At 35.3% G+C, this 19,758-nt stretch overlaps 1 protein-coding gene across 2 annotated transcripts in view; it reads right to left on the bottom strand.

Annotated features, from left to right (window-relative positions):
* Positions 1–19,758, bottom strand: part of FMN2 (formin 2) — a 179,686-nt gene that overhangs the window by 73,592 nt on the left and 86,336 nt on the right. For both annotated transcript variants that reach the window (XM_017806715.1, XM_017806716.1), the window contains one exon: positions 16,215–16,302. In XM_017806715.1, coding sequence (XP_017662204.1) covers positions 16,215–16,302 — 88 coding nt within the window. The remainder of the gene's footprint in view (positions 1–16,214; positions 16,303–19,758) is intronic.

Below are 19,758 nucleotides of genomic sequence, written 5' to 3'. Positions count from 1 at the left end.
CCTCTAAACCTGTCCTGCTGTACTCAGATCCATCTTTCAGGGAGACAAACAAGCAAATCACCCACCCAAGTTCTTCATGCTTATTTCCACCTCAGTGGACTTCTCCAAAAACCAAGCAGTGTCGCCCTAAGAGGCCATTCCTTTTTCCTCGTGCACATCTTTCCCTCTTCACTTTTACACGTGCCCTCTTTCTCCAGAAGTGCATAAAGAACTTCCACAAGACTTCACATCTTCTCTATCAAATGGCAGCATACAGGCGGTAAGTACAGCAAAATACAAAGGCGGACTGATTCTTCTTCACTGAGTAAAAGACCTCCTACTTCTACAGCAACTAATCACAGTACTCTGGTCACACAGTTCTGTGTGTGGCACAGATTTGGGAATTTTCACAGCTGTTTTGCCCATCACGTGACTCTAACAAGCAAGCTTAAAGGATATTGAGAGGTTACAACTTCCATGGTACTTTTTCCAGACTTTCATCCCCGAATAATTCTGTTCCATGTTAACACTTACACCATCTATATTCCAGGAATATTACCCCAAGCTGAAGAGTGAAAGAAACAGAAAAGGCATCAACCAGTCTTACAACAAAAAAGGACTTTGTTGTTATTGAGAACCTATATCAATATGTATAAACATAGTAAGCTGTACACAAACAGTCTTAAAATTACTACATCATTTTGGGCATACCTGTAGCATTAAAATTCATTCAACCAAATTTTATGATATATATTACTTTTCAATTATCTAAAAAAGATATTCAGAAGGAAAAAGAGGAACGTAAATAGATGAGTAGGTCTAATGTGTCACATTGTATGATCTTCCTTGAATTAGTATTTCTGAGGTAATTAAAAACAAGAGCTTCTCTAAGAATAATGTACAGGCAGTAAAGTGCAGGTGGTCAAAATCCAACAACATTCGAAAACTAACATACTGGCAAAACCTTAAACAATGGGAAATTCTGATACAAGAAAAATAAGTCAGATAGTATATAGGTTGATTAACTCATGTTTCTGACAACAAATTACAGAAAAATAATAGATAATTTTTTTTTTGGTCACTGACTACAAAAGGGAAGTCTTCATTAGAGGAAAATCCAAGAACACCACACATTCAAACAGAAAAAAGGTCTCAATATAGACAATTTCACTAGGTTCCTTGGAATGATTGAGAGACAAACCGCTCAATTCAGATGTAAAGAAAAAATCACCTGCCTCAATGTTCTCATCAACAAAAGAGCCCAGAGAGCCTCAGAAGATGACTAAAATGTGATGGCTTCCTTTGCTGCTATAAAGATTATATTATGATGTAATGTCAAGGTTCTTGAGAAGTAAACCCAGATTTACATCCAACTTACTATTTATATTTAAAAATAAACTAAGCTGCAAAACTCGCAGTCTTTTATTGGTTACATAGTAAACCCACAACTTCAAAAATTCATATCCTTTGCTATTTTTGTTGTTAGGGGATTTTTTCTTTTGTTTTTTCACACCCCCCCATGTGAATTTATTGGTATCTTTCATCTAACATTCACAAGGTTATGTTTTTATTGGTGGTACTTCCAACAATTTGACAAGTACTGCTATCCGCTTGGGATTATTCTTTATCTTATGTAACAGTAATGTGGATCTCCAATGCAGAAAGCTAAATCCCAAATGGACCTCTTTGAAATAAATGTTGTGCTTACCTAACAATGCTAAAACCAAATGTCCCTGTGTTAATGGAAGCTGCAGCAAACACACAAGGGTCATGACTGTGTAATTTTTCTCAGAAAATAAGTGAAATAAAAGAATTTTTAAACAGGAGTATTTGGACTTGCACAACTTGCAGGGAAAAAAAAAAACAAACAAGCAAACAAAAAACCCCACTGATAATGGGTAGGTAGGGTATGACTACACTGGGTAGAGTTAGCATAAATGAAAAATTTCACATTATTATCTACCTTCTTGCCCTCGGTACTTTTGTGATATGTTTATCTATTAGCAAATACTCTAACATTCTCAGGATGAAAGCTCTGAGTGCACAAAGCACAATGGAGATTGGATCTTCAACACAAGTACATGCAGCATGGATCAGAGGCAAGAAACAGCACTTAGAATGCTTGCACACAGTTTTACTGTGGCAGTAATTCACCTTGATCTAAAGCTTGTGTAAGAAACCAGAACAGTAAACAAAATTTCCAAGCAGAAGCCATAGATTAAGATGACCTGTTGCTTTCAATTGTGCCTTTTTTAAAGGACCTAAAAATTTTAAATACCTTCAAGAATATGCACTCATATTTCTAGGAAGCAATAAAATAAGAATCAATTAAGCAAGAATATGTGTTTCCAAAATGTGAAGTAATAGAAGTAGGAAACTTCCTTGAAAGGAGTGAATCTTTAGCATGATTATTCTCTTATAAACACAATTCAATTTTTAGACACTTGTCCTTAACATTCCTGTTCTCTAATTTGTATACCCGATAAACAAATTGTATCAAGTGCTTTTTTACATACATGTAAATATATATTCATATATACAATAAAATAAATCACTAGATTTTATATATAGCTGAACATAGTTGATATAAACAGTTACATTACAAACATTTCAAACAATTGCCTACTATGTTAAGGACAGCAGTTACTGATTAAGTGAAGTCTAACTTCATACACCTATACAGTTTGTTTATAAAGAGTGTGCAAGTTCAGTTCATAGAGAACACATATATATTGTTTGACTCAGTATGTCGCCTTCTTGTCTAGGCAGGAAAAAAAACGTGGAGAGCAATGCTGTAATCCTTTCAGAATAAAATGTTTAAATACAAACATGATTGCCATTGTAGACTGTTTAATTTAGAGAGATTGTATTTCAGTTCTGGTTTTGAGAGGTTTGCTGATTTGACTATAGAGAGTACTTCAATGCTTATCTTAATTGTTTAGATAAGATTTGTTTGAATTTGGCAGGTGAAAAAAACATGGGTGTGGGATATAGGGAGATTGAGAAAAGATTGGCATTTTACCAGATTATGCTTATTTTAAACTATAGTGCATAGAGGAGCAAACAGTCTCAATGAACCTGCCAGGGGTTGGTCATTGGGAAGTGAATTTGAAGTGCAAGACTGACCGGCAGGATTCAAGATCTTCAACAAACTGAAAAGGATTACTATGAGAATGCCCAAAACACTAATTAAGGCTTAGCACAGTACAAAAATGCAAATGATATAGGGCACATTTAAATAAGTTAAAAAATATAATTGTGCTTTATGCCTATACTAGGGGGTTGTTGTTCACTAGGCAAACTTCCTGACCCTCACATGTATTTTTAAAGCGTTTCAAGAACAAGATTTTAATATAAAATTAGTATTAACATATGGATATATTTTACATGTAAGAAATTCTGTTACAGAAAACCAAATTACTGCTATAAAAAACCCAATGCTGTTCACTTTTATTTCAACAGCAGCTTCTACTAAGTTTTTTCACTTTCTGGTTAAGATAGTCCAGCATGGCATAGGCATTTCATTTAGAGGTTCTCAAGAGGAAACTTGTTATACCTGTCAAGTATGTAACTTTTTTGTGAGAAGACTACTAGAACATAAGATCTGAGGAATATATTTTGGGGATGTTTATGTAACAGTATATATTTACAGTGCACATTATAAAAACAAATTGTACAAACATCAGCTGCACAGGCACATATGCAGTAGATCTGACAGTGTGTATCAATCTGCCCGCAGAGAGATATGATTTATAGCTTTAAATTCATGATTCAAGTGACATAAAATTTGGGTTTCCTGCATGTTAGTGTTTGACTTTTCTTTTAGATCCACAAAGGCTCAAACATTTTTCAGTCTCTGTTTCAATTATATTGAGATCAGGAGTTCCAGAGGCTAATTATTGTACCAGTGATAGTGTAACTGCAAGGTGTTAGCAAGGCTTGTTTGGAGTACAAAAAAGCCTTCAGGGTTTTAATGAATTGAGACTTTAAATAATGCATGGATTTTTTCAGAATTCAAATTTGCTGACTTTTGATTTAATTCCATCTTATCTATTTTTATTAGAGTAGCTCACAGTAAACAAAGCCATGGCTAACTCTGAGTAGTCCAGTCCATAAGCAAAGAGAAGATTTTTCTTTCATGCTTTATGGAGCACATTCTAAATTATAAGTATAAACAAAGAGCAGGAGGAGGAGGAGGAAGAGATTTATTTGGACTCATCTGGTAGTGAATTTGATAAAGCTATCAGGGCAGATAGCTAACACACATTTTTTTTTCCCAAAACATAGATTCTCTACATTAAACAGATAAGTTGCAATCTTAGGTGGTTTTTTTCTCTCAGTTTACCCATAGTAATGGAGCTCCAGGTGTGCCCACTTGGCAATTTAGAATGCTTACATTCAAGTACTAAATAAGCTGATAAATGCCTAGCTCATAGATCTGAAAATTTAATTGCTCTTGAAACAATACCAGAAAGGAGAATATCTTAGACTTTCATAGCAATCTGCTGTCAGCTTACTGCAAAATAACTGTATCTTTATCAACACTGAAAAGAAAGATACTAAAAATAGTGATTAATCCTCAGGGAAACCCATGTGGCAATGCAAATGGGAGAGCTGCCCTTTCCTGAGCAGACTCAAGCTTGTCCTAAGACCTGTTTTGACTGTACTTGTTGCAATTATGATCAACGGTTAATGTAACACTCCTTGTCTCTCAAGGAGTGACTAGAAGTTAAAACAATCTTTGGACTAGAGCTACAATTGGTGTAGTATCAAAAAGACCAACAAAGGAGGCAGCAGAATAACCTCAAGAACTTGTTTTTCTGTTGAATTGCTTGATCTAATTAACTTTTACAGAAGAAAGTTAAGAAGCAACCTGATTACATATCTGCATGAGAAGATATCTGAAAGTAGACGGTTTTGTAATTTCACAGACAAAAAGCAGGGAAGAATGAGGGGTACTTGTAAATTAATCTGACAAATTGACTATGGAAACAGCATTTTAAGTGCTGAAAGTGAGGGAAATTTACCTTTTGAACAATGTTTCATGGGATACATTGGCTACTCCATCATTTAAAGTATTTCTATGAAATTCTAGACTCACCAAAGTCAGTGGCAAAACTATCGGCAACTTCAAATAAAGCAAAAGGTTGAAGGGTCAGAATTTCAGCTGGAATTCAAGATCATTTATACTGCAAAAATGTTCATATTTATACAGACTAATAGCTTGCGGCAGAAATTAGCAGGCAGTATTACATGACTTGCCTTATTTAGCAGCCAGACTAAATGCTTAGAATGTTGTTTCTAAAAATCTGGAGTTGAGCGGCCTGTTTGCCCTTCGCTAGGTCTCTCTGAAGTACTCTACTAGTCTTCTGTAACATCACCAAGCCTAAATCATTCTACATGGAATGTTGATACCCTTTGATGATTTACAACAGAAAGTACTGCAAGTTCTTTTAGCCATGAAGACACATATAATTATTCAGAAACAAGCTTTCCCTGCTTATGGTTCAAGCTAGCCAGTTGTGTGTGATATTGGTATCCGTAGTAGTAGAAATAGTTAGGAAATACTACATGGAAACTTACAGGGATTCAAAAATCAGGCAAAGCAGGTCCCATTTCCCTGTAATTGCTGTAAAAGCAACTGTTGCAGTCACAACTCAAAATACAAATTTTCTTGGTCAAGAATTACAAACACAAAACATTTGAGAGGTTTCCTTTCAAAACCAAATTTCTCTCTCCTTCTGTCAGATGGTAGTATCTCACCGAAATAAAATTACATACTCTCAAATTTTTCTCCAAATCAAATTAAAATTTTATTTTTGGCACAGCAGAGAACAGTTTAGATGTAGCCTGGTATTCTACGTCTGCCCTGTCGGATGTCTGGATAGACACCAGGGATTTCATCGTACTAAGGCATGTTAAGCCTTTCACCAAATATTCTGAACTTACAGTACTAAGGAGCTACAGATGCTAAGAAAGTGATGTAATGATCTTGTGATATTTAGTCCATGTTTTAAGTGTGGTGGTATTATGAAAATAATGCAAAAAGATTTTTGGCTAGGTAGATGACAAATTACACAGCTTTACTCATTCAAATCACAATACTGTGATAGCTGATTGCAGAAGGATGCATGTTTATGGTTTAAGTTCCATCTTTTTTTTACACTCCAAAGTGTTTCTCAAAAGCTGGTATTAATTCCAGGAACAAAGGCTGGGATAGCGACAAAACCAAATGCCCATGTATGCAGAAAACCAAAATAGATACAAGTCTAAGAAAAAAAAAATCAAATATTATTTGGAACCACATATGTGTATTTATTTCAGTATCATGACTAGATTTGGCCTACTGAGTACTTTGAGATTACCAGAGGCACTTTGTATTACTTCAGTTCAATGACATCAGGCTATATTTTGTCTCTAGGTAGCTAAAGCAATCACAACTTCACTAAAATCAGAAAATGCATTACAATGAAACAGAACCTAACACCCATTGCTTGGGGAGGTTTCTTGTGAAAGAGCAGAACAACAGAAATAACCCTGATCTTTCATTGCCTATGGATAACAGAAGAAAAAGAAGAGCAATAAGTAGGAGAAATCCAGGTACCTCTTAAAGTGACAGGTACAGAAACACCAATACACTGGCTCCAGCATGGGAAACAGTGGCCTCTCAGACTAAAGGTTGCGCCATTTTTGCAGTAGAAAACCGTAATTTCTCCGGCACTCTTTCTTACCCTCCCCTATCACGGATGATGAAGGGATACAGCAAGCAAGTCACTGTACCTAATCTTGTCATCATGCTTTCTCTTCCTTACACGCGGAGCTATTCTGCAAAGGAGGCTATTCACTGGGTGAGGAGCACACCGGGAGGCACAGCGGGACACCGGGGCGAAGGCGCAGCGTCGAGCGCCCTGCCCGGCACAGCGCGGGCGGCGGGGCAGCGGCTCCGCTCTGCCGAGAGCCGGGACGGCGTGTCCCGGGAAGGGCGCGCGGAGCTCCCGGCAGCGCGGGCCGCTGTTGCCACCTGCTGCCGGGAGCGGGGACCCGGAGCCGGCCGTGGCCGCGGGGGCTCGGCCGGGGAGGCGGCGGTCGCCGCGGGGTGGAGGGGGAGCAGTGCGGGAATGGACCGCTGGGGGAGAGCCCGCACGGCGGCCCAGGTAAGCAGAGCTCGGCGGATAAAAGTCAGCCTGTGCGTACGGTGTAGTTTCCAAGCATCTAACATCCTCAAAGGGCAGATTTGTATTTCCTGGTGGATTCCAAATGGAACAGAAGGACGATAGTCGGTGTGACAACTAATAATGCAAGGTTGTATATGGTGCCTTAATGGGTTACAGCAGAAGAATACTGAAGGTAGCATTAGCCGGTCAAGACAAAGGAATCGGTTGTAAAAGATCTACAGCATTCCCTACGGAGGGAGTTCATGTCTAAATAGAAAAAACACTGTTAGTGCCCTATTACAGATCACTCAAGAAGCATCTTTATAATGACTTCTAAATAGTAAAGGCTGTAAGGCAATATGCAATGTAGAAAATGTAATAGCAGAAGGTTTAATATATTAAGTGTATTTTTTGAGCCACCATGCAGTCTAAATTTTAGGGTACTACAGTCAAAAAGCAACTCAAAGTAACTAGGCAGATTCACCAAAAGAGGCAAAGTTACACTTGATCTACTTATGAATAATGTACAAAAGAGTTGGTGACACCAAACCAGACTTTAACGAAATTTCTTTATAGGACTGGGGAAAAAAATTTTTAGAAGTAATACTGTAAAATTAGATTTTATAAGCAGGAATTACCTTAAAATGAGAAGATTGTTTCAAGGCTAAAAAAAAGATTGTAGGTCAGAAGGAAGCTTACAGACTCTTCTTTAGAGGCATAGAGAAAAAAAAAGTCAACTGATAAAATTCAAAAGCACCACTTTTTTCCCCCTTGTCTTTTCACATCCCCAGTATTCCTACTCATCAAAACCACATATATGGTTAGGTATAAGAGCATAGAGGACACCTGTAAATAAAAGATATTATTTAAAATTGGAAATCAGCCAAAGAAAATAAAAAAGCAAAGTCTTGTAAGTTCAATGTAAATTGGGCAAGAACAAGAAGGTCTAAACCCTACTTGCCAAATGCATAAAGCTAGTAATGAAACTGCTTTGAAAGACATCAGATGTATGAAGCCTGACAGGAAACAGCTGAACATGCAGATAATCTGCCTGTAAAAAGAGCACAAAAGAAAGAGAATCAGAAAAGATTAAACAAAGTATTTGTGTTAGGATTCACAACCACAGGAAAGGTCAAAGAGGTTCTCAGACAAGTTCTATACTTCTCAACTCATATGTTTTGGACACTGTCTCAAATTGAAGAAGTTTCAGAACACACAAACCAAAACTTTAGGAGGATGCTGGAAACTACAAGCCAGAACAGCTTTTCTTAAACAATGTACAGATAAAACAGTGTAATGGAAAAGCAAGGTACCACATAATTTTGTAGCACTCACAAGCAACAAATAAATAGTGCTGCTTTAATGGAGTGCCCGCAAAGGCCCAGGTAAGAATGATCAGGTTGATACTGGTTTGTAAAAAACACACCTAAGGCTTCAGAAAAATTTATGCTGTGATGGTATAAGAGGAAAGGTCCGCTTTGGTTAAAAAACAACAACAACAACAGCAAAACCAAACAACCAAAAAAGAAACAAACCAAACTTGCTCGAAAAAATAGTAAATCAATACAGAAATGAATTATTAGTTTTCAAAGTACAAATCTGTAGCAAAGAAGTCTTACTATGAACTCTGCAGGTTACTGTGCTGTTTAATGAATGTGAGGTGTTAATGTCTGCAGAAAGTAACACCACTTTAAAGCTGACTACAAACACATACATGATGATGTGATACCTTGGCATAGACCTATGGTGCACACAGATCTTGAAAGCAGTGTGCAGAGCCAGTCACCTCATTGGCAAAGAGAAGAAAGTACCTGGATTGTAGACTAGTTACAAGGAAAAATCAAAAGAAAATACAATGTGTATGAAAGTTGTTCCAAATAAACTTTTCAACTTGGAGAAAGAGCTACTTTCAAAAACATTAGAGACCTATAAAAATTACATGAGTGGGCGTTGCTCCTCATCCTAGCTTTTTTATTTTTATTTTCAGATTACCTGCAGAGGACATCAGGTACAAAGCTAGATAGATCTCCATTTGATCAAAGATAACATATAGCTTTAATTGCTGTTTTAAAAAAGGAATGGTAAGAAAAATACAGATATAGGTACAGTGAATATAAAAAAAAAAAAGAAAAAGAAAAAAGGGATTTATCTTGCAAGTTTTTTTAAATCCTCATTTCAAATACCTTGTGTTTAAATTAGATTAACAGCTATATTCATGTAAGTGGCATTAATTTTCAAATACAAATTTTTTGTGTCTACAAACATATTCAAACCTAACACACACATGAACAAATCACAAGTGGATTGTTGTGGCAAGCAAACTTTTCTTCTAAACCTTTCGGTTTAAAAGAAAAAAAAGGTGTTACTGCATTATTGGAAGGTCTTAGTCCATTAATAAGTGTTTCTTAATTTTAATAATGCTAGTGTTTTAATGTGTAGTTCAGCATATAAGAGTATGACCAGTGGAAAATATTTCTGCTATGGAAGAGAGACAAGGTGGTCTTTTTCTCCTCCCCCGCACCAGATTTTTACATGGTACTAATACTAATAGCACACATTTTGTTGCTTTTATGCTTAGAATTCTGTAATCATCCCTCTTCTGAGTAAGTACACAGTACATAAATGAGAAATAACAGTACTGCTTTTTTTTCTTTTGGGAGAACAGAACTTTCCTGAAACTTTCCTCTCAAATTTTCAAAGTTAGATCTGACTTCCAAGAAAAAAATTAAACTGTTTCAATTGAAACAACAGACAAACAATGCAGTTACATTTTCTTACAAAACTTCTCTATTAAATTACATTCATATGTTCCTAACAACAACAAAATTTTTAATTATCCAAACTATCCAATGTGGCAGTAATTAGTTTCTGCTGATTCAAATATTGTGAAAAAACTCAATATAATTTTCTTCATTTAAAACCCAAAACTTAACTTCTTTAAAAAGCATTTTACGTTACAGAAAATTGGTTTAATTTTATAAATTTGTTTTTAAGTGTAAATTCCAAAGAGATATATTACATAAAGCATTCAGTTTCTTTCTTGTCAATAAGATTATTCCTGTCATTCATTATCTTGATGTATTGCACATATATTAAAAGAAAATTATAACCAAGATTGTATTTTCCCCTTAACAACTGCTGCTATTGCTTTACTGGCCTCTGGTCACTGTGAACTAAACTTCAGAAAATCTCACAATATAGAAAGAAGAATTTAAATACTAAGGGCAAGCTTTCAGGGCCTTTACCCACAGCTCAGCGGTTTATGCCACATCCATTGGAAATCACACCTGACTCCAAGAACCTTTGTTGTCCTTCCCCCCTAACTGCATCTGGCAGGAGTGGCCAGACTAGAGCCTCAAACTCACTGCTCAATACAGAACATAGTGGGCATACTGACAGCATCAGAGCAACAAAAACATCTGCAGCAATACATATGTGTGGCACTCTAATTTAACTCTGGTCTGTCTTTTATAGAAGTAATTTTCTGTATTCCATTGTTTCCTTACCAATAATTTCCCAATAGAAGCTTGTAAAGTAATTATAAGCAAATAAAACTCATAAGCATACAATCTAACAGCAGGCATAATGTAATGAATATGGGAGCATAAAGCCAAGAAGAAATAGAGGAATAAGACTGAGAATTATGGTGTGAAGTTTTGAGGAAGTGGTAGTTCACAAGACTGAAAAATGCAGAACCAAACCAATCTTTACTTGGAGATGTCTCAGAAGAATCTAAATAGATGTTGGAAAGGCTACTGGGGGGGAAGCTTAAACCATATTCTTTTAAATTTTTGGTTGTCCGCATGCACAATATTTGATTAAGAAAAAAAAAAGGAACATTTAGAGAATTTAAATTCTCTACTAATAAACCAGAAGTAACAGGTAAAGTTTCATACTTTATAATGAACCTGCACTGACTTCAATCACTCTATGGATTATTCATTTAACAAATAATGACAGACTTGCCATGTGACAGAAAAAACCTTCTGTGCATCTTCCTACAGCCAACATTTTTTTCCATAACTTAAATGGACAGAAATAATGATTTTGGGAAATTCTAAAGCAATCTTAAAACTAGGATTCCTTTCTAGTATAACTGGCTTAAAAACTTGATCTAATCTTCTATTGTTTTGTTCCTATAACTTGTTTAAACCATAAAATGTCATTTGGGAAGATACTGAAATATTTGTCAAGAATGGGTATAATGAGATTCAAATGATTGTGCTTACACACATATATTGTTGTTAGGATAAATAATGCTCAGATCACCCCTGGACTTTCCATAAAATAAACTAATCTTGAGTCTTATTTTCCAGATATTGAGTCATTCTTTCTGGATTGCTTTCCATGTAGAGCATCTCATGAACTTAGACTGCATGACAATTCAATGCGTGAATAATTCCTGCACAGAACACTGAAATAATGCAGCGTAAGAGACATTTTATCATCTTTCTCAAGTGAAATCGTTTAGTTAAACCTTTGACAAAGTCTATTCTTGCTCATCATTTCTATGTGTCAGTGTGAGCTGTCAAGTAAGAAAACAAACCCAAGACTTTCTCATGTTCTTTTGTCACTAATAGCTAAATACTAAAGAATAAACATTTATTTTTCTTACTAACATTTAAAGTATGTTCACTTCCTGCACATCTGTCTTGAATTCAGGGCAGAAGATATCTTTACTGTTCAAAGTTGTACTGCTGTATGCAGAACAAACTTTGCCACAGATACAACTTCCAGTAAAATAATCTCTAATCCCAATTACAGTGTTAGTCTTTACCAGCTGTTAGGTCAATATGCCTACACTTTGTTCCCTACTACTATGTTCCCTATTACATTCTTATATATAATCTCCTTTTCTAGTACCACTGACCAGCGAGTTGAGGGTTGTAATAAAAAGCTTTCCTTTCCTCCCTCCCCCCACCACAGTTATTAGGGTGGGACAGGTAGCTCCATCAAATTCTGCAGATTACCAGTATCTCAGAGAGGGGGGGAAAATTACTTATTAAATGAGGATATGAGAAGGTGGTCCAAAATTCAGAGGCAGAAATCTTCAAACTATTTCCAACAGAGCCAGGGCAATCACAATGTGGTATGCAAAACCCTACAGAAATATAGTTAGAGTATTGCAGCAATACAATGCCTGAAATGACAAACCCTGTTAAAAGAAAGTTTCTGAATTGGAAACGTTTACAGACAACTTCAAAAGACAGAGAACTGCATATGTCATTTTTGACAGACTTTTACTTTCAACAATTGCAAGGCATGCTCAGAATTAAGATGATGATTTTGGTGAAGCAGAGCTTAATTTCCATGTAGGAAATAACTCCTAGATACAAATCTCAATGTGTAATAAATATAATATCTAGCTACCTGAAATGCAAATTTTTTTTTTTTCTTGGCTGACATCTTCGGTTTCATTTTTTCCTTCTATTTTTACACACACAGAGAAGAAGTTTTTGCTATTCTTACAGCACTTAATGAGAGCTGTAAACACAGAGGAGAATAAACTGTATAAGCAAGGGGACTGGAAAAGTTCCTGACAGTCCTATTTTCTGCAAAATAGTTACAATTTCAAACATTTGTTCAAGTGCTGACAGACAACTTGAACAAAAAGAGATATCTTATTTACAAGACATGGTCCCTAAACACAGACACAGGCTTAACATGTATTTATATTTTACTATATAGGGTGTTCATCATAGATTGCTCTAAGAAATTAACTGGAATCTTTTTGGATCTCTAATTTATGCGTAATTGCATCTCTGAAATATTATGAAAAAACCCAAAAGATTAATGTTAAAACTCAAGTCTTTTCTCTAAGAAGAAAATCTGAACTATAAAGGAAAAATATCAAAGAAGTGCTTGTTTGGCATTTCTCAAACTTTGGCCATATCATGCAGCCAAATACAGCAATATCTCCAGTGGGAATATAATACTGGATAAAGGATATTTGGGTTTATAGTGAAAATACAAAAGCAAGCAAAACGCCTGGATAAAGTGTTTTGCACAGTTGATAGATGACTGCAAAAAAACATGCATCAGTAAAACCTTGTGTGAAATCAGAGAAACCACAAGGACTCATTTTTGTACTAATAACATAGAAATGGCACTGCGACTAAAGAGACCAACATTTCTTACAGTTCTAGTCTTTACTGCATAAAATAACTGGGAGTTCTGTTAGCAATTAGAATCTACTAAAAAAAACAACCATAACAACAAAAATTAATCTACCCTACCTTAAAGCACTACTAGAAGACATACTAGAGTTCAGAAAAAATGTGCTCTGATTATTACTTCTTTCACACTTTAAAAATATTTTAAGAGCAGACAGGGTCTGGGAGTTTGTCTTACTAAACCTATTTTCAAAGCAGGAAGCAGACAAATGAAATTCTACAAGCAGACACTTAAAAAGGATATCATTGAAGAAATCTATTTAGGATGTATTTCAATATTATGAGATATTTCATGAAATGCCATCTGATCACACATGCATGAAAAAGTAGCTAAGTGTTCAAGATTAGTTAAGAAAATATCTTAAATGATTCACATGTTCAAGATTTCAAAACAGTCTTTCATCAAGGATCATTTCTTACAGACAATACTTCATCATTGTTTTGTATCTTAAAAAGCAAATAAAAATACACCAAAAACACCAACCAAACAACAGAAAATTTACAAGACATTAAATCAACATTTGACCAGGTCTCAACTTAAAATTTTAAGATCTTCATCTAAACACAATATGATTTAAAACTTGAAATCCTAAATTTATTAGGTGAATTACTACCCAACAAAATTTGTTTCCCTTCTGTTCATGTACCATTTTAAAATATTTCTAGAGAACTAGAAAAAACCCCTCACAATAACATACAAACCAAGAAATGGAATATCACACTGCATTGAAAGTTTCTCTCTCTTCTGGATGCTTTTCTATGGTCAGTAAAAAAAAAAAAAAAAAAAAAAAAACAAAAACCAAAACAAAAACAAACAGAAAAACAACAAAACCAAAACCCAGTTCTTCTGCAACTTGCATGAACAGTGCAGACCAGAGATATGCTTTGTGTTTAATATAGAGAATATTTATAAGAGAGCCCATAAAGAAAGTTGCTTAGTGCCACAAATTGGGGGGTGTCTGGAGGGGGGCAGGGAGAAGTTTCATTTGACTGCATTTCAAATTTATAAAAAACCATTGCTTGTACTGTACTGAGTGAGATGTGTGTAAATGTACATGTCAATATACATTAAGGATGGCAAAAACTCAAGACCACTACTAAAACCCCGGGTCATGGGACAAACAACATTTATTCCTTTTTTTCTGTAGTCATTGTCATACAACTTAAATATTAATGTATAAACACGCAAGTATATCAACTGATTTTTTTTGCTAGCAGAGGCACTCTTTATCATTATCTGAATTTTTGATAGCACCTTCTTGTTAGTAGATTTGAACTGCAGCAGACAAACCAATACGCTGTAACACTCAAAAACATGTAAAACCTTTTTAACAAGGAAGTAAAAATAGTGCCCACATAAAGGTATAGGCTCAATCACTTGGGATTGTGATACTATAATTTCTGCAGGGGCTCTATAGTTAGATCACTGAGAGGGCTCTGCATGGAGTGACTGATGCCAGAAATACTTCTGGCGAGATCTCTATTTTCCTTGCTCCCACCACGCAAATTTCTTTCCTGCTCCTCATCACTTTTCCTCCATACCTATTTTATGTTCTTTAAAAAAAAGATTTAGCACCAGGATCTTCCAATCATTTCCCCAAATTCTGCCACCAGACAAAAGTTTTCTCATATTTGTTCAATCACTTCTGCACAGCAAGGGAATAAGAGAATTATTAAATTCCCCTTTGCAAAGACTTTTGGTTCTAGAAAACAGCTATTGAAAGAGGAACATACAAAATCTGCACACAGCTCTTAGATGATCATGTGTGCTTAATACTGTAATAGGATAAAGGTTAAGCATAATATTGTTTGACCCCTTCAACTACTGACATTCATGCCATGTTATTGTTAGTGTTGCATGTTAAGCAAGCAAATTTTCAATGAACTTGTGTTGGCTTTACCACAGACACAGATGTTAGGCGGACTCCTTTTTTTCATAAGGTTTTCATTATTAACTGAAACCAAGCTGAATATTTGACTGAAGGAAAGGACCATATCATTGTTTTCAGATTTTGCTCTATGACTTAACTGAACTACATCTGCCAGCTTTGGAAATACCAAGTACTTCTTGGCGCCAGTACTGGCGCCTTGCTCTATGACTACCATCTTAAGTGCTTCAGCTTGAGGAAGTCTAGTAACCATCAAAACAGTTTAATAAAAACTTAAAACTGTGATTAAGAGTTACTCACTAGCTGACAGAGTGCTCTCAAATTTACTCTATTTATGAATAATTTCACAAAATAAGCAAATCACAGTAAACTGAACGCATGGCTGTAAATATGTTGCCTAGAAAGTTCACAAGATGTTTTTGTGATTTATGAAGTCTGTGTTATACTTGAAACCACATTTATTTAATAGATAGGCTGGCACTTCACAGGATAATTCAATCTGCTTCAAATCTATCCAAAGCCTATGGGAAACATAAGGGATGCTCTGAATATAAATGCAATTCCACTTTTCACCTTTTTGCACTACTGTCTCTTAGCTTAAATGTGAAAACTATTACACTCCCCCAAAAGATCTTGCTTAATAAAAAATGTTGTTGAAGATGAAAGAACTCCACAGTTTGTGCTAGACTAAATATAGAAACTATTTTATAAAGCAAATAAATTAAACATTATAATTCAGTTTTTTGGATATGTCCCAAGGCTATCTGAATTAAAATAAGCAACATATCACTCTTTCTTCCTCAGAAAGACCAAAATTCAAAGTGTCTATGTTATATACCACTTATATAACTGATGCTGAAAGGAGAAAATAAATGTCAGAGAAAACTGTTTTTAGAAAAAAAATGAGTGTATAAAAGGCCTCATATTAATTTATTTTACATATCAAAAGATATAAATAATTACCATTTCCAGATTATCAATTATGTGATCTGAGAATTAGCAATAGTTATTTCACTTACCATGCTGAATGTCCCTCATGTCTAAATGAAGGCTAGACATTAATATTCCAACAGCTTGAGATCTTTTGTTACTTAACAACTTGACAACCTGCCAAAAGAAACCCAACTATTATCAGCGATCTGCAGAAAAATGTACAAGATATTTTGCATTACTAACAACAAATTCAAGAAACAGTACTTTGTAATATACAAACCTAAAAAGAGGAATTTTATTGGTTTTAAAGTTTTCTTCTGCTGTATAATAACTCATTAAAGGTGTAAGTAACTGTATCACTTAGCTGAATTTAATCCTAAAGTGTCACTATAAAGGTTCCCTTAGTCTTCCTCCTTCATTAGAACACACACTTTCAACTTCACACTGATGTTACTAAGTGTATGAAACACACTGTCAAATAAAAAAAATTCCAACTGTGTCTATCTTAGAATTGCTTTGGTTTCCAAAACCACACAATGATTTCCATCTTTGATGTAAGTTAAAACTGTGAGAATTTGTATTTTATTTGAATGTTTGACGTAGTAGGCGCCAATATGAATTTTATTTAAAAATCAAAATAACCACGTACACATTGGGGTTTGCTTTGATCACTTAAAGTAATATAAAAGGTCATAAAGCTTATTTGTTTCCAAATTAAAAAAAATATAAAAAAATCAAGCCATCAAAAGGTCTTGCTCTAGGGAGTTAAAATCAACAATCAAAATAGACTTTTGTACGTGTTGGTTTTGCAAGTGTAAAAGCAACAATTAATTCACAGATCTAAGCTGTTTGAATTAAACTTGATGTAAATTTTATATCATTGTTAGGATAAGCAAGTAATGCCAGAAAAAGGCTCTTATCTGTAAAATGACGTGATTCAAGATGAAGTACTTTTCAATGTATGGATACAACCATTACGTAGAAGGAAGAGGTTAATATTTAATCTACTTGGGTGCTGAGTTTAACACCATACTAAATACACTGAAGAAAACCTTTGTGAGTAACTTGGAGGAAAAAAGAAAAGCCAGACAATTAGAACTGTAAGTTCAAGTTCTTTTTTTATTGCAGTCAGGAAGCATACACATACTTTTTCAAGTTACACAGTTCCTATCTTAGCATCAACAGGCTGCATTATCTACAGTCCCACTGACAGAATTATTTAGAAATAACTAGTAGAAAGAGATTAAGAAAAATAGAATTAATTTATCCAGAGTAAAGAATTGTCATGATCCAATTCACATCTTAAGAAACCAGAAGACTGCCTAGAAGAAATTTGCCCTGTGATTCACTGATTCATTGCCAGCTTTGATTCACTTAAATTTTTAGACACAGGTTTGTACACTGATGTTTGAGCAGTAGAAGAGAAGAAAAAGCCTGACCAGAACTATGCCCCTGGAGTTGCTTAGGAAAGGAAACTTGAGAAACTCACAGTACTTACAGTATAGGTTTTCTGAGGATGTGGTTAGCTGGCCAATTGTTTTATTTTAGTTTTTCCTCTCTTAAACCTTCATAACCATTGATTATGAAGATATTTCATCTCTTTTCCTCATACATGCCAAACTAGCTACAGTGAAGTGAAAATACAGCTGTAGAAGCCCAGGAGATAAGGGGTATATGTATCAAACACCAATAGCTGGATAGCTGTGTGTGGTAATAACACCCTGTGAGAAGTAACAGGATGTGGCTGGAGAAGGGAACCATACGGAGGTAGGGCACCAGTTTTCTGGAACAAACGTCCTTGTTCTGGCTTCTGGAGATAAGCACAACATAGTACAGCGAAAACACAAGAATGAGGTCAAGAAAAGGGCATGAACCAAAAAGCCGAACCAGTAGTGGAAGATCAAAATGACCAAAGACCCTCGAAGCCCTTTGACCCATTTCCAGAAAGGTCTAGAAGAATGCACTCTGTATGATAACTAATTTGCATAGAAAGCAAGAAACTTATCTTTAGAGCAGGGAAAACTTATCTATAAATAGGTACACCCACAAAGCTCAGATGCACGTGCCTCAGGAGCCTGGATACCCCATTATCTGGGTGGACACTGGAGCAAGGACTGGTGATCTTTCTTTCTTCCTCTTTCTCTCTCTTTAATCTCTCTCAGTCTCTTCTCTTTCACCCTACCCCTTTATTCAAAACCCACCACTGTGCTTATACTAAAAATAAGGGACTAACATACCAATTTCAATGACAAGCGTGTAATTTACTAATAAAACTTCAGACCTACTGACTTTTGTAATTCCTTTTGACCACCAGCATCTGTGCACCTGCATGTTCCCTTCCCTTTTGGGGTGGAATGCCACAACGGTAAAACTACTGCTCATTAACTGAAAATTATAACATTAGACAAAAAGTGTGTCATAACTGATATTAACAAGATTAAAGACCTAAATTCAAGTCATAGCTATTGACAACATCTGTCAGAAATTAAAAAGAAACTCCTATGCAATTGTCTAATCCATGTAATATGCTATTAGGAATTTAAAATTGAAGTTGAATGGACTGATATAGGATAGGATAGTCATATTTTTCTGAATTCAAAGAGGAAACTAACGTAATTCAGAAAAATATAATCAGGATATCCTGCACTAGCCTTCTAATAGGCTATCATCCCTCTAAATGTTTTTTTAAATGGAACATAAATTTCATTTAAGCCTGGAACTCAGATAAAGCTGGGTCAAAGATTATGAGATTTTCTTATTGTAAAAAGAAGGTGCTATCAGTTTACTTTTTGCAGTTATAAAAGTTTACAAAATAAAGTAGACCTTGGATAGCAAGGTAGGGATCAAATCTTCCTAACCACTACATTACAAAGTATGTCTTTATTAACAATGAAACAAGTATCTTGTATTCTAGCAGGAAAAGAAAAGTGCATACAAAATTTACAAAAACCAGAATCTCTTTAACTGGTGCTGCTACCAAACCATACCTGCAGAAAAGGCAGAGCAACACAAAGGAACAATGAGGTATTTTACATAACAAAAGTTCAAAAACTTCTCATTAAAGCTGTGTACTCAAACAACATTGAAAAAAATGAAGTCAGTATGGAAGGCGTTGGGGAAACTGTTGATACTAGCTCTTATCCTTATTGCTCGTCTGAAACATCTCATATTAATAGCATAACTTAAGCTTGATGGTGTTAATATAAAGTGAGAGTACTTTGTTGCCTTTATTATGAACAAGAAAACTATCCCAAAGCTGACAAAGTGAATTAAAAATCAAATGCAAATCCATTGCAAAAGTCCCACAAACTAGCAAGAGCTCATCTGGAGTGTGTACATTTCTTGTCACTCATATTCTGCAAAAACAAAGTAGAAATGGAACTGATGTTGTCCAGGAGTAAAACAAATCAAAAGAAGAAAACTGAGGATAGAATAGCTTTATCAAGTGGTCTTCCCCAAAACAATGTTGCAACTGCATTTAGGTGTGAACCTACCTAGGACCAAACTTCCTTTCCAAAGGAAGCAGAACTACACTGTTCTCTCTTGGAAACCCAAAGAGCAAGAATGAGCTAGAGCCTGTTCTTGGGAATCTCCCACTTCTCATGGTGTCAGCACCCACATACTATTATG

Source organism: Lepidothrix coronata, unplaced genomic scaffold, assembly GCF_001604755.1.
Source record: "Lepidothrix coronata isolate B3197 unplaced genomic scaffold, Lepidothrix_coronata-1.0 Scaffold16, whole genome shotgun sequence".
In the NCBI taxonomy this organism is placed as follows: Eukaryota; Metazoa; Chordata; class Aves; order Passeriformes; family Pipridae; genus Lepidothrix; species Lepidothrix coronata.
This window is presented reverse-complemented; position numbering and strand designations above follow the sequence as displayed.